General features: G+C 41.5%; 1 protein-coding gene across 2 annotated transcripts in view; it reads right to left on the bottom strand.

Annotated features, from left to right (window-relative positions):
* aff2 (AF4/FMR2 family, member 2) overlaps positions 1-15,061 on the bottom strand; it is a 536,530-nt gene that overhangs the window by 186,183 nt on the left and 335,286 nt on the right. For both annotated transcript variants that reach the window (XM_060832402.1, XM_060832404.1), the window contains exons 5-7: positions 8,139-8,225; positions 4,166-4,202; positions 3,869-3,920 (exon numbers count right to left, since the gene is read on the bottom strand). In XM_060832402.1, the coding sequence (XP_060688385.1) occupies positions 3,869-3,920; positions 4,166-4,202; positions 8,139-8,225 (176 nt within the window). The remainder of the gene's footprint in view (positions 1-3,868; positions 3,921-4,165; positions 4,203-8,138; positions 8,226-15,061) is intronic.

Below are 15,061 nucleotides of genomic sequence, written 5' to 3'. Positions count from 1 at the left end.
CCTTGCATGAGATGGAATTCACGGAATGCAGACAATGGGAGAGTGCTGCAGTAGGCAAAACTTGCCTGTTCTACGTCAGGAGTCCTAGTTCAAGAAAGAACAAGTTAAAACGAAAAGAAATTGTATCAACGATGCATTTTCACAAACTCAGGATATTCCAAAACACTTGGCAGCCAACAAGGGACTTTTTAAGAAAACAAAGTCCACAACGGACAAATAAATAGTGATATAAGGGACTATTCTCTGATACAAGTCTCTCAGTGAGAAACCGCTCCCCTAGGGGATGCTGACCTGTAAATCATTGACCTGTGTGCCTTGATTTTACAGTCAGTTGAATCAGCAGATGGGAAGTCAGACCTTGTGATTTTTCAGGCTGCTACACTCAGCAAGGCCACTTCTGCACCCCAATAGCTCTTTGTGGAATGTTGGGCTTTCAGCGAGATGGTCAGGTATACTAGCATTGACATGATACGGTCACTTTTCACAAATGCTCTGATGCGATGTGGCTATTGTTGATGGGCAAGCACGTGTAACCATCCCTGGATGGATTAGTGTAGATGACTGGCATTGACATAATAGGCCAAAGGGCCTGTTTTCCTGCTGTTCAAAACTCTATGGATCTAATTGCCCTTCACCTTGCTACACCATTTCAGAGGGCAATTAAATCTCTTGCACCCTGTTTATCGAGGCCTCACCTGAACATATCCAAATTAGTGCTTGAAGCATATATCAGTTAACAGGACTGATTAAACATGAGCAAAAGAGTAGTCCATTTAGCCCCTTATGCCATTCCACTATTTAATTAAATTGTGTCCTACCTGTCAGCTACCTCCATTTCCCCACCTTTTCTCTGCAGCCTTCATTATATTTAGCCAACACTAATCTCCTTAATTTCAATTTAGAATCCTTTCTCGAATGCCTGGCCAAAACAACTCTTCAAGGAAAAGTGTTTCAAATTTGCATCAACCTTTGAAAAGATTTGCCCAGACGTCATCCCACCCAAGGTGGTTCAGTGGATCGCACTGCTGCCTTACAGCGCCAGGGACCTGGGTTTGACTCCAGCCTTGGGCGTCTTAATGGTGTTTGCACATTCTCTGTGTGTCCTCCGGGTGCTCCGGTTTCCTCCCACAGTCCAAAGATGTGCAGGTTAGGTGAATTGGCCATGCTAAATTGCCCATAATGTGGGTTATGTGCATTAGTCAGGTTTGAATGTAGAGTAGTAGGACAGGGAAATGGGTCTGGGTGGGATACTCTGCAGAGGCTGGGTGTGGACTTGTTGGACCAACTAGCCCACTTCCACACTGTAGGGATCCCTCACTCCGGCTTTATGTTTCTGTGCCCTGAAGGAGATTATAGAGATCTAGGGAAGATGGTGGTGTTATGGTAAACCAACCGGAGATGCAGACTAATGCTCTTTGAACCATGTGTTCAAATCCCACCAGTGGAATTTAAATTGACCTCATAATTCTGAAATTTAAAGTTAACCCTAGTAATCATGATGAAAATCCATGATTGTTGTAAAAACTCATCAGATTTACTGAATGGATGGAGCAAACCTACCATCCTTACTTGCTACTGCCTGCATGTGACTCTAGAACCGTGGCAACCTTCAGAAGATTACTGTTGGCTAAGTGTTGTGAAGGCTGCTGAGAACAAGATGGGGAAATGGAGCTGGGACGCAGGTCAACCACAATTTAATTAAACAGTGGATTGGGCATAAGGAGCTGAATGGTCTACTCGTGTTCCCATGTTCAACTGGTTCTGAATAATTGGTACATGCTTGAAACACTAATTTGGATCTGTGGCCACGGCCTATTTCAATTTGCCCTCCCACTCCCTCTTCGACATGTCCATCCTTAGCCTTCTCCATTACCGCATTGAAGAAATCAACACCTCATCTTCTGCCTGGGCAGCCTACAGTCCAGAGGACTTAACAGTGAGTTCTTGAATTTCAAATCACTTTCCCACCTATCCCCTGGCCTCCTTTTCCAGCCCTGCCTCATCCTTTCCATTCCACTTACCAACCCTTCCTTCCAGCTACCAACCAAATTCATTCCTCCCATCGACCAACCAAGTCGTACACATTGGCTGTGCTCATCTGTCACTACCTCACCGTTCTGTTACTCTCCCCACATCTCCACCCCTGCACACTCCCCCACCCCTTATCTATAGCTCTACTACCCCTACAACCCATCCTGAAGAAGGGTTAATACCAGAAACGTCAACTTCTCCACCTCCTGATGCTGCCTGGCTTGCTGTGCTCTTCCACCTTCCTGCTGGCCCCTTTTGGAATCCAGCATCTGCAGTCGTTTTATCTCTAACTCTGTTTAGACGAGGGCACAATAAACAGGATGCAAGAGAATCCGGACTCATTTCACCATTCCGAGGAGAGAGTAACAGGATTGCAGATAATCGGTGGATACTCACTGAAACTGTCAGCTAGCAGGTTAGAATTCTTTTACTCATTTGTGGTGTCGATTTCAATTTGCCTTTATAATGTGATTCCAGTAATGATGAGTCGCTGTTTGCATTGATGCTAACACTCCTCGGCTTTGACATGTAAACTGCACAGGGCTGTGAAGGGTCTTATCATTTAACCCCATTAATGTGATGGCTCATGAATAATCCTGACCATCACATTCATCCCCTGGTCACACCTCACTTCTTTCCTGCATCCCTGTTTGGCTCATTACTGAGTATTCAGTTTCCTTTTTAAGCATCTTGGCATTATCTCCTCTCCAATATCATTTCATTGTCTGCGCATACATTTTATGTGGAGTGCAATTGAAATGACTTAATTCAAAAGAAGTCTTCGAGATTGTGGAAAGGTTTGACATTGGAGATGTAGAGAGGATCTTGCCACTTGTGAGTGGCTAAATCTAAGACTAATCAATCCTACAAGGAATTTCGAAGAAACCTTTTCGTCTAGAGGCTGGTGAGAACGTAAAATTATGTGAAGGTGATGACCTGATGGTATTATCGCTGGACTGTTAACCCAGACACCCAGGTGATGCTCTGGGGATCCACATTTGAATCCTGCTGCAGCAATGGTAGAATTTGAATTCAATAAAAATCTGGAATTAATGACTACAAATCCACTACTGATTGTTGGAAAAAACCTGTCTGATTCACTAATGTCCTTTAGGGAAGGAAACTGCCATCTTTACCTGGTCTGGCCTACATGTGACTCCAGACCCACAGCGACGTGGATGACTCTCAACCACCTTCTGCGATGGGCAATAAATATTGGCCTAGCCAGCGATGCCCTCAACGACGGGATGAATGTTTAAATAAATGCTGTTTAGGACAAATAGTTAGGATGCACTTAAGACTATGGCTTAAAGGAAATGGGTGATGGATGGATATGGTGAAGTCAAGCAGGGATTTTAAAGGCTTTTTTTATTCATTGTGGGATCTGGACGCCACTTATGACCCATCCATAGCTCCCTTTGAAAAGGTGGTGGTGAGCTGCCTTCTTGCACCACTGCAGTCCATCTGTTGTGGGTTGACTCACAATGCCATTCCCAGACTTTGACCCAGCGACAGTGAAGGAACAGTGATATATTTCGAAGTCACGATGGTGAGTGGCTTGGAGGGGACCTTCAAGGTGGTGGTGTTTCCAAGTATCTGCTGAATGGCCTCATATCTGCTGGGTGGTTTGAACTGAGGCATGTGGCTGAGGTCAACCGTGTGGTCAACCACGTTCAACTACAATAATCTAACCAAAGGTATGAAAGTAATACACTGACTCCTCAACTCACAAAGCACCAGCTGATAGGACCTCCACACTCTCAAACAACATCAGTTCCAACCAGGGAGAAAGTGCGGGAGTTTTATGTTTAAAACAGATCAAGCCAATGGTACTTACGATTTCTGCGGTGCAGACTTTGTTGGAGGTTTTCCTTGAACATCACAGCGCTCTGAAAAGAAGCAGACATTTGGAGTTTCACATCTTTGTTATTTTTACACACAATCTTTCTACAGCTGTTGGCATTCGCATTGAAATTCAACTATTAACATGCCACAACACATAATACTTGATCATCAGGAAATTATTCTTCCATCTTCTAAGTGTCGGCACCATGTAATTAACATTCCAATATTAAGTCTAATTACAGACAGAGCATTAAATTGCCTTTAAAGACAAGAGTAAAAGGTGACCTACTTTGTCCATTGTACCCAGAGGTTAGATGCTGAGAGTCCTACAAATAAAGAACACAGGGCACATCAGAGCTCATTTCCTAACCACACAATGCCAGCAAAGGAGGTAAGAATTTAATCATTTCGTTTTTACATGTAATGATTGCAAAAATTAATGACTGAGAATACAAAAGCAATTAAGCAGAACACAATGGCACTGTGTTGCACTGTTTGTGTCAGATAATTACCTGGTTGAATTAGAACTAAACATACAATTCTAACAGAACGACCGGCATGACAGAATACTGCTGATGAAAGAATATCGCACATTATGTCATCTTAACAATATCTCTTTGAAAAAATTAATGCAGTGCCTGTTTCACTAAAAGAGCACATATTATGCACAGGATTTCCATAGTCCTTTTCATTCTGATAAATGAAAGTCTCATTTATCCTAAGTCTACTTAAAAGTATCAGTAACAAAAACACATTCAAATTATGCCTCACAGTATTGCATTGACTGCTCTGATAATCTATCTTTCAACACTAGGACTTCTGATAGGTCTCTCCACTTCTTCGACCGCTGATTCCATCCCAGCCTCTCCTCCACTTTCCCACCCTGATCCATAAGGCCAGGCCCATTTCATTTCCCTCAGTTCTGATCGCATTCTTTTCTCTCCATCCCAATAAAAGACCTCTCCTTCTCCACACGATCCATGCCACCAAGTTCCATATTCCGTGGTTCATATTCCACCATGTTCACTACCTCCAGCATGATTCTGGCAGTGAATACATTGTCCCCTGCCCTTTCACTGTCAATGCATTGAAAAGACCATTCCCTTCACAAAACCCTCACCCACTCCTTAAATCCGCTCCACACCTACTCCACTTCCCATGGCAACTTTCCACGCAAGGCCAGGAAATGCGACACCAACCCTTCAACCTCCTCTCTCCTCACTGTCTAAAGCCATAAATCCTCCTCTAAGTGAAACAGCAATTTACTTGTAATTCTGTCAATTCAGTCCACTGTGTTCCCTGCCCACAACATGATCTGCCCGACACAATGGGGAGACCAAATACAGAGTGGGTGAACACTTTGTGGAATGTTCCCATTCAGTCCACAAACATGACCCTGAGCACCCGATGACCTGTCATTTGAATTCCCCACCTGGCTCTCACGCTGAGCTCTCTGCTCCCTGTCCTTCACTTCCTGCAGTGTTCCAACTACACTTCAAATCAGCTCATGAAGCAGCACCTTCTCTTTTGATTAACCATTATAAGAATCCTGCACTCAGCAATGGATTCAACAATTTTATATCATAGTCTCCTGGTCTATTTCTCTTCCCTTGTCTCTGGAGGAACTGCCTTTACTCTTGTCTTTCTCTTGATCTTTGTTTTCCTACGCACGGAATGGAGGGATGTGAACCAAAGGCAGGCAGAAGGGCTTAGTTTAATTTGGCGTCAATTTTGGCACAACATCATGGACCAAAGCGCCCATTCCTGTGCTTTACTGATCTCTATTTAATGCTTGCAAATGGCATCTGTCCATCATTCTATTGGTCACCCTTCCTTTGGACACATACTTTCTTTACTTTTCTTTTTACCAATCTTTATGATCAATTCTTTTTATCGTTTAACATCTCGAGTCAACCTTCTCTTCTCCTTCCTTTTCTACCAATCTCCCTTTCCCTCACTCAAAACCTATGACTTTTCTAACTTGGAATTCTGCCGATAAATCACATCTGTGCAACGTAACGTCACTTCTCCCTCTGCAGATGCCACCTGATCTGCTGAGCAATTTCAAGCACGTTCCGGTTTTATTTCAGATTGCCAGCATCCACAGTGTTTTGATGCAGTTGCAGTACTGTCTTAATTAAGTGGCTGAACTCTCAGACAGATCCCATGCCAGTACTAATTTGGGCACATGTTAGTTTTGACCTGGTGGGTTTGCTTTCTGATAATTCCTGGCCTGTCAAATGCTGCAAACACTGTTGCAGCCAGTAAACCAGTAACAGAAACTTGCACACATCTGAATCTCTGTACAGAGTTGTTCCAGAAATAAAAGAGATAAATCCATGTAACTGTGCTAATTAGCCTGTGACCTTGGTTAGTTAAACTTAATCAATGGCAGCAGCTTTCAGTATAAACAAGCTAAAACATGATGAATCTCAGTGAGTATGCAGAACCTTAAAAATCTAATTTTACAATACATAAACAATGATTTGTTCATATGACACCGTATCAAATCTCAGGGGCATTTCAACTATGAGATGTCAGCTGTGGCTCAGCAATTACTGTTCCCATCTCAGGGTGACTTCGGGATTAATAGCTCAAATTCTGATACCCCAAATGCAATACTGAGGGAGTGCTGCCCAGTTGGAGGTGCTGTCTTTCAGATGCAACATTGACACAAGGCCCTATGTGTCCGAATAAATGATGAGAAATGATCCAATGGCAATATTTCAAAAAGAAAGGTGAGTTTCTCCCTCTGACATGGACAATGCTTAACCTGCAACCAAAACCAGTGAAAGCATATCTGTCTCTTGGTTATCTGGTCTCTAGAGGATCCAAAGATCAAATATATGATCTACAATGAGCACTGGAGCTAAAGCAAGTCCCAGCACAGAATTCCCTCATTCTGGAATTCTTCAGGCTTTCACTTTCGATTGCGGGGCAAATGTACATCAGTCAGGGACTTTGTCCCGGGGGTGAACGATCTGCACCCCTGGACCCAGGAGCCAATATCTGATCAAGTCCCACCTTGGCCCATACCCTGTCTGTACTACATTTCACTGAAACCTATTAGTCTATTGCTCACAAACTAACAGAGGAAATGAACAGAGGAGGGGAAGTTACCCCCATTCATCTCTAGTGATTCTGTACTTAAAATTTGCCACTCTCAACCCTAGTATCATTTCATAACTAAGAGTTTGTCCATTTTGAATGGTGATGTGTGACGGACATTGGCTAGGAGGGACATAGGGAAGAGTTCTCTGCTCCATTTTGGATTGTGCCATGAAATCCTCAATACCCACCAACACAAAGCCTTGGTTAGACCACACCTGGAGAATGTGGATGTCCAGCCACAGGAAGGACATTTTGGCCTTGGAGGTAGCAAGGCATAGGTTTAGCAAAATGAAGCCTTGACTTCAAAAGGTTCAATTAAAAGGGAAATTTAAACAAAAAAACACTATGCTTACATTTGCTGGAATTTAGATATTTAGTGGTGATTTAATAGAAGCATTAAGGGAACAAAAGGGACAGACAGAGTTAAAATAATGCTCTCACTGTAAAACACAATAGTAAGAAAAGATGAAGTGGGTGAAGGTCAAATGGAAAACTGGTGCTGTAGGTGGAGCCGTTAGGGTGCCTGATATACAACACTCATTCCACTTCCTATTTAATCACGGAAAAGAATGGTGAGAAACTGAAATCCCATTCTTGGTGGTTTTTGGCTATGACCAAATCACAGACTTCGGCTCATGCCTTGGGATCCAAGTCTCCAAAAATTGGCCCCAATGTGGCAAATGTAACCAAATGCAACACAGAAAGAGTGAACAAATCCTCTTATTGAGAGTCCTAGCTCCATAACCTTCTTTTGGGATAACAGCCAGAGATGGTAGGAAAGGAAACTCACATGGAGCATAAATACTGGCCTGGGGCAGTTGGGCTGAATGGCCTGTTTATTTATTGTAAATTTTATGTAATTAAATGAATTCCTTTGGTGCACATTAATAGATACTCATAAAAGCTACAAACGATTCCAAGCAACAAGGCTGCACAGATGCATCGAGGTCCACAGCACAGAAAAGAGGCCTTTCAGCCAATCAAGTCCACAGAACCAAGTACCTCACTATTCTCATCCCATTTTCCAGCGCTCTGGTCATAATCATCAGGTTTTAGGTAAAACCTCTTTTTTGTACCATACTGAAAAGGTACATTTTTAAATGTCAAACCAAAATCATAGGGACTTCATTTTAAATACTTCTCAGTCCTACCTTGCTTGGAATTGGGAACTTGGTTGGTTCAGCCTTGGAAGGCGTGTGTATGGCTGTTAGAGGAGGAGGCCAGGAATGTGTCATCTCCTGCAACGTCAGAAAGAAAAAGACAATTTCACAAATCAACCTGTGACCCATTTCATCGCGTGCCAACCACACAGTGTTGCAACCATTATGACAGTATCCAGTAAACATCGTACCGCTCAAAGCACCCCTCATGGTATGAACGTAATGACGTAAATTGCAAAGCATAAACCAAACCTTACCGTTATGTTTTTGCTATTTGCAGTGTGTTCATTTTGTATTCACAGGCCATGGGTGATGAGTTATTCCTCCTTACAGTGCTAAATCCCATACTTCAAAAGTATAGCAATTTAAAAAAAAATATTTAACTAAAAGCTATATCCCATTTCTTCTAAATGCGTTGATGATATGGGACACTAAGCTGTCACAGGCATTTTGCATAAATGAGATACTCTCTAGTCAATGCTCCATTAGATGTGTGGGCGAGAACCACACAGTCCTCTGCTGTGTGTAGCTGCAGGCTAATGATATACAGTCTCCAGAATCCAAAATCACTTTGTTCTTAAAAGACAGTTTCTACTGAGCTCTGTCACAGCCTTTGTTTAGTGTTATTAAACATGTTTCCGACTATTCGATCAACGCATCTAACACCCAAGAAAGCCTGGCTTTAAAGGCACAGTATTTCTGTGCTAAACTCTGCATTGCTAAGACTGAACGCTTTGGCAGGTAGTGTGCAGACTCCCTAATGGTGATTGCCAACCTAATGGCTTCAGTCCTGCATCGACTCCAACCGTGCAAAGATAAATAAGGAGCTGATGCTGATCTTAGACGAGCTAAATTTCTCTCAGCACTTCCCATTTTTTCCCTGCGCTTTTAGATTGAAAAGCCCAGCAGTACACAAGACAAGTCAACACACATTCTAGGCAGTGCAGTGTTAAATCATTGGAATGGCATGATACGTAGGTGGGGTATGTGGTCATTCACTTTCTCGATTCCAGCACAGCTCTGTGTTAAAACCGATCAGCCATCCAACAAGTGCCAATCTAAACTCAGCTGAAGATGAATACACATTGAGCGGCACGGTGGCACAGTGGTTAGCACTGCTACCTCACAGCGCCAGAGGCCCGGGTTCAATTCCCGACTCAGGCGACTGACTGTGTGGAGTTTGCACATTCTCCCTGTGTCTGCGTGGGGTTTCCTCCGGGTGCTCCGGTTTCCTCCCACAGTCCAAAAATGTGCAGGTCAGGTGAATTGGCCATGCTAAATTGCCCGTAGCGCTAGGTGTAGGGGTATGGGTGGGTTGCGCTTCGGCGGGTCGGTGTGGACTTGTTGGGCCGAAGGGCCTGTTTCCACACTGTAAGTAATCTAATCTAAAAAAAAATTAAGACTCCACCTAAGCACACCATCCGGGTTGATTATTCCATGCTTTGTTAGGGGTGCTGTGTTTTAAATGAGAGAAAATTGTGGCTTGTTTTCTGGCGGCTGCTATAGATTCATCAGAACAGTGCAAAGTAATGTTCTGGCCGATCATAGCATTTAGCTTGAGAGTGAGAAATGTGGGCCAGAAGCAATTGTGCTAAATGAGGGCAATTATAAAGGAGAGAGAGCAGGGTTTGGTGGAACGGACTGGGAAAGACGTTTATCAGAAAAAGGTAGTTCATGAACAATAGCTGATGATTCAGAAAGTAGTTCATTACTCACTAAAAGAATATCCCAGTGAGGACAGGGATAAGTGAATTATGTTTAGCCAACTTAGTATCTTACTTATCCAGTCCACTTACTGTGCTACTTAACTACGTGATCTGCAAGACAAAGCTTTTCACTGTGCCTCAGTACACCTGACAATAAATTCAATTCTTTCATTCATCAAATTAAAACGAGAAACATACAATGTGGCAAATATCAAAGGTAAACTAGAAGATTGGGAGAGTTTTAAATGCCAACAAAACTTTTAAAAAAAAGGAAATCATTAAACTACGGGGGGAAATAGCAAGTAATATAATAATAAGTGTTTAATTAAATATATCAAGAGGAAGAAAGCGAGAGAGGACAGAGTGAACATGGACGCCTTAGAAAATAAGGAATAATAATGGAGAACTGAGAAATGGCAGAGGATTTGAATAAATACTCTGTATCTCTCTTCAAGGTAACTAATAGCATTGCAAAAGTACCAAATAAACAATTAAAAGATAGTGCGGATATAATCACATCAGAGAAAGTTACCATGGAAACTAATGGAGTGAAAGGCCAATAAGTCATCCAGGCCTGATGGATTGTACCCTAGGGTATACAAAGAAGCAACTACAAAGATAATGGATATGCTGGTCATAATCTTCCAAGAATCTTTAGATTCTGCAAAAGTCCCAGAGGATTGGGAAACTGCAATTGTAAAGTTTCTATTCAGAAACGGAGGGAGAAAAATGTATTAGAATTCTTTGAGATAGTAACAAGTAGAATAGATAAAGGTGAAGCAGTAGTTGTAATATATGTGGACTTCCAAAAGATAAGTGATAAAGTATAGTACATAAGTCTACTTAATAAGATAAGAGCCAATGGCATTGGCTACAGAGTATCATTGGGATCATTGCTGTAGGCCACAATTATTTACAGTAAATATTAATGGGTTGATGAGGGAGGTGACTCTACTATAGCCAAGTTTGTGGATGTCAGAAAAATAAATGGAAAGGCAAGTGGTGAGAATGAAACATAGAATCTGCAGAGGGATGTAGACAGGTTAAGCAAGAAGGCAAAGTTTTGGCAGAATGAACTTAATTTGGGAAAATGGGAGTTTATGCAGGAATAAAACATGAGCTGAATTTTATTTAAATGAGGAAAGACTATAGAAAGCTACTTGAGAATCTTCATCCATAAGTCACAAAAGCTTCCTATCTAAGTTCAATAGACAATAAGGAAGGCAAATGGAATGCTTCCCTTAATTCCAAAGAGAATTGTCATAAAAACAAGGAAGAGAGTCTAGATTAGAGTGATGCTGGAAAAGCACAGCAGGTCAGGCAGATCTGAGGAGCAGGAAAATTGACGTTTTTGGGCAAAAGACCTTCATCAGGAAACGTCGATTTTCCTGCTCCTCGGATGCTGCCTGACCTGCTGTGTTTTTCCAGCACTACTCTAACCTAGACTGTGATCCCCAGCATCTGTAGTCCTCACTTTCGCCTAGTTGAAAAAACAAGGAAGTCTAACTCAAACAATACTAGGCACTAGATGACTATTCCAAGAATACTTTTGGTCCTCTAATCTAAAAGTTGATATCTTGGCATTACAGGCAGTTCAGAGATGGTTCACTAGTTTTATCTCACACATGGAAGGATTTTCTTATGAGGGCAATTTGATTAGGTTAGGCCTGTACACATTGGAATTTAAAAGAATGAGAGGAGATCTTATTGAAAACATAGGTTTCGTATGGGGCTTGACTGAGTAGATTACTCTGGGCCGTCTGTCGCTGTTGGGTTTCTGAATATAAAAAGTTATTTTGTTCATTCACAAAATAGGATAGGATTGACAATGAGCAATTTATTTCCTGTGATACATTTAGGGATATCCTGCAGGTTTGATGGAAACAACATAAATTAAAGTTCTTCCACTTCCTGGAAATAGCTGAAGACTGACTTAGGTTTTCTAGCTTTTCGTTCTTGTAACTGACTGAAAAATCCCAGAATCCAGGGACACTCTCCTACCGGGTGACTATCTACTGTCACTGTTGAAAGCCAGCCATGTTACTATTTGCAGTCCTGGAAATTCACTGACCAGGGCCAGTAAAATCCATGGGAGAAGCTCAGTCATTGTGTAAGGTCAAAAGGACCATGGAGTAACTTCATGATGGTTCCATGGAGCTGCACATCACGGAGTCTAAATACCATAGTGAGGGGCGAGTTAGAACGCACTAGAAGGCACACTTTGAAAGACTGCCAGACCGAACTACAATATGGGTATGAACATAAGAAGGAGGTTGTTTAATCCTTATGTAATGTAACAATAAGTCAAAGACTTGTCTATGATCTATGACTGGTCTATAAACACAGCAGTGTTTAGTATTAATGTATAATATGTTGTGTTACATTGATGTCTAAATCTAAAGATATTTGTTGACTCTGTCTTCCCCTCGACCATTCTGGAGACAACCTCAACTCAGTGTGGTGGCATCGAGTTACACAATACAAGAATAGTCAGTCTGCAAATTGTAAAGTAGGTGTGGAAAATAGCCAAGTCAAATATGTATCATTGTCTAAATTTCAGTAGCTTTGTTGTCATTTTCTGTTCATGCCAAAACATTTCCTTATGGGCTAAAGTCTACAAAAAAAAATACACAGCCTTTAATTCATTATTGTCTTATTCAAAGTTATCTAAATCAGGCTGAACTCAATTCTGCTTGGTGATTGGTGACATAAATCATTTTGGGTCTGCGAGAGGGTTAAATCAAGGGCGTTGAATTGAAGGAAAGCAGGATTGGTTAAAAAAAACATTCAGCTGTAAGGAAACAATGATGGTAACCAAAGAGAGTGACCATCCCAATCCATTTCACACTATTCCAGACAAGTATGTCTGAGAAAATGGTCACTGCACCGTATTTCACTGAACATTATGCCAGGCCTTCAAAAGATACAACTCAATCTCCCAGCCCTACTTTGTAATATTTATAAGCTACACCACAGTGAATAAGCTTGAAAACAGACAATTACTATGACAGATCTGACAGTTTCTTTGAATATGGCAAAAGGCTAAGTTTTTTTGGTCTGAAATCACAATACATCTGACCCCAATATGTGATATCAGTCACTTGAAACGGCAAAGGCTAATTTATTAATACTGTAAAGTACTTCTCATAATTAGGCATTGTAGTTTATATCTGCTCAGGAACAAATATTGTGTACACATAGAGATACACTTTGCACACGCAAACTTTTCTACATTATTATAATCTTGGACTAAACCATCAAGCTATATAATGAAACAAAGCCATTAATTGCTGGAAAAGCTGAGCAGGTCTGGCAACATCTGTGGAGAGAAATCAGAGTTAACATTTAGGGTCCAGTGACCCTTCCTCAGAACTCCAAGGAAGGGCTACTTGACCCGAAACGTTACCTCTGATTTCTCTCCAGAGATGCTGCCAGACCCTTTGAGCTTTTCCAGCAACTTCTGTTTTTGTCTCTGATTTACAGCATGCACAATTCTTTCAGTTTTTCTTTAGTAAATTTTATAATGTTATGTTTTTTCTTTATTTAAAGGACACAAAGTTTGATATCTCTGGTCTTTACAAAGAGAAGAAAGCCACAAGATTCAGCAGTTTTGAACAAACCAAATAAAAATTGCTATAAAGTATGTAAAGAGACAAAAATATATAAATATATATGTACACATATGCACACAATTAAGACTCTAACATTCAGAATTAACATAAGGTAAAGGGCTTAACAAATAAACTGTGATCAAAAATCCCACAGCACATCAAATAGCTGATTTGATAAAGCCCGTAGAGTTATCATCAATTCACCCTCCTCCATTTTGCCCTCCACCCCACCTCCCCCCCCCCCCCCCAATCCCATTGCCCATATGTTAATTATATCACATTACAGCTTTGTCTCCTTTATAAAGGATTCCATTGTTCACTCTCAAAGATCTCATTTCAGAACTCCATCAAAATCTGCTCCATCGCAGATAGCCTCATAAAAGCTCACATTCTGGTAGTTCAATCACTTCTCCTGAGACGGCATTCCATTAGATTCTCAATTCTGCATGAGCTCAGGCAAAATGCAATCTCTTCCACAGATAGTTAGCTTCACTAAGCTGCCACAGCCCCTGGATTTCTTTGAACACCAGCATTTTTCAGTTGTACCAAGCAAATCCTACATGAGGGCTTCCTCCACTCCCATGTACTTTCGCAGTATCGAGACACCGTTAGTTGATTTGATCTCTCTCCACAATTTTGCCACCTTCTCAGTTCATCAGGATTATCCTTAAACTCTGACTGCCTGCAGTCTGTGAATAACAGCAGCTCTGGAACTTCTTCTCCTTCTGCTAACAATCACCCAGTCATGTGGCTCACTTTTTCCCACTGTCACTGATCCTGTGGTCAGGTTTTCACACCACCATCTGAAAAACATCTCCTAATATGTTTGCCACCAAAATACTTGCAATGCTGGGCTAAGCATTTGCAGGCTATCCTACTCTGCACTTGCATTATGGCGCGCAAGAAATGCTAGGCACTGGAATTTGAAAACACATACCCCAGACAGCCCAGAAAACCATTGGTTCTTAACATTACTCTAAGGTAAACCTTAACTTTGCGCAATGGTACACAATCATAGCAAGTCAGCAGTGTATTTGGCACATCCAACTGTTGAGATCTGTTGAGCACGGCAGCAATAAAAGTGGAGAGACATAAGAAATAGGTTCTTGGCTCATTATCATATGGTAAGTATGGGTTTCACAAAGTCAGGATTTACCCCACTTTGCACCGCACGGGAACACAATCTGTCCACGCAAAGACAGACGCGACATGCATGCCAAAGAACCCTCTCCATCTTTGCATTCAGTGCAGGGTGTGGGTATACCCGTGATCCAGATAATGGATCAATATCAAAAAGAATTGAAAACAAAAAGAAATTGCAGAGTGTTGTGATGAATCTCCTCCTCGTCCAACTCCAGAAGTTCAACGGAGCATGGATCAGGTCAGACTTTAGCAGTAAAAAGATAAATTTAATAGGAAAATAAGAAAAAACTGTTTTCCTCTGCCTGACCATTTTCTATTTGGCACAGCAGATATTAAATAATTTCAAAAGAACCCAGATGATGAAATGGTTTGTCCTTTCTCCTCTGAGGGCAGGAAGAAATAACAAGCCATTTATTTACAGTAGTTTATCGAGGGTCAAACACAAGGGAGCAGA

The sequence above is a fragment of the Hemiscyllium ocellatum genome, chromosome 11 (genome assembly GCF_020745735.1).
Source record: "Hemiscyllium ocellatum isolate sHemOce1 chromosome 11, sHemOce1.pat.X.cur, whole genome shotgun sequence".
In the NCBI taxonomy this organism is placed as follows: domain Eukaryota; kingdom Metazoa; phylum Chordata; class Chondrichthyes; order Orectolobiformes; family Hemiscylliidae; genus Hemiscyllium; species Hemiscyllium ocellatum.
The sequence above is the reverse complement of the archived record's forward strand: the minus strand, read 5'-3'. Positions and strand labels throughout refer to the sequence as shown.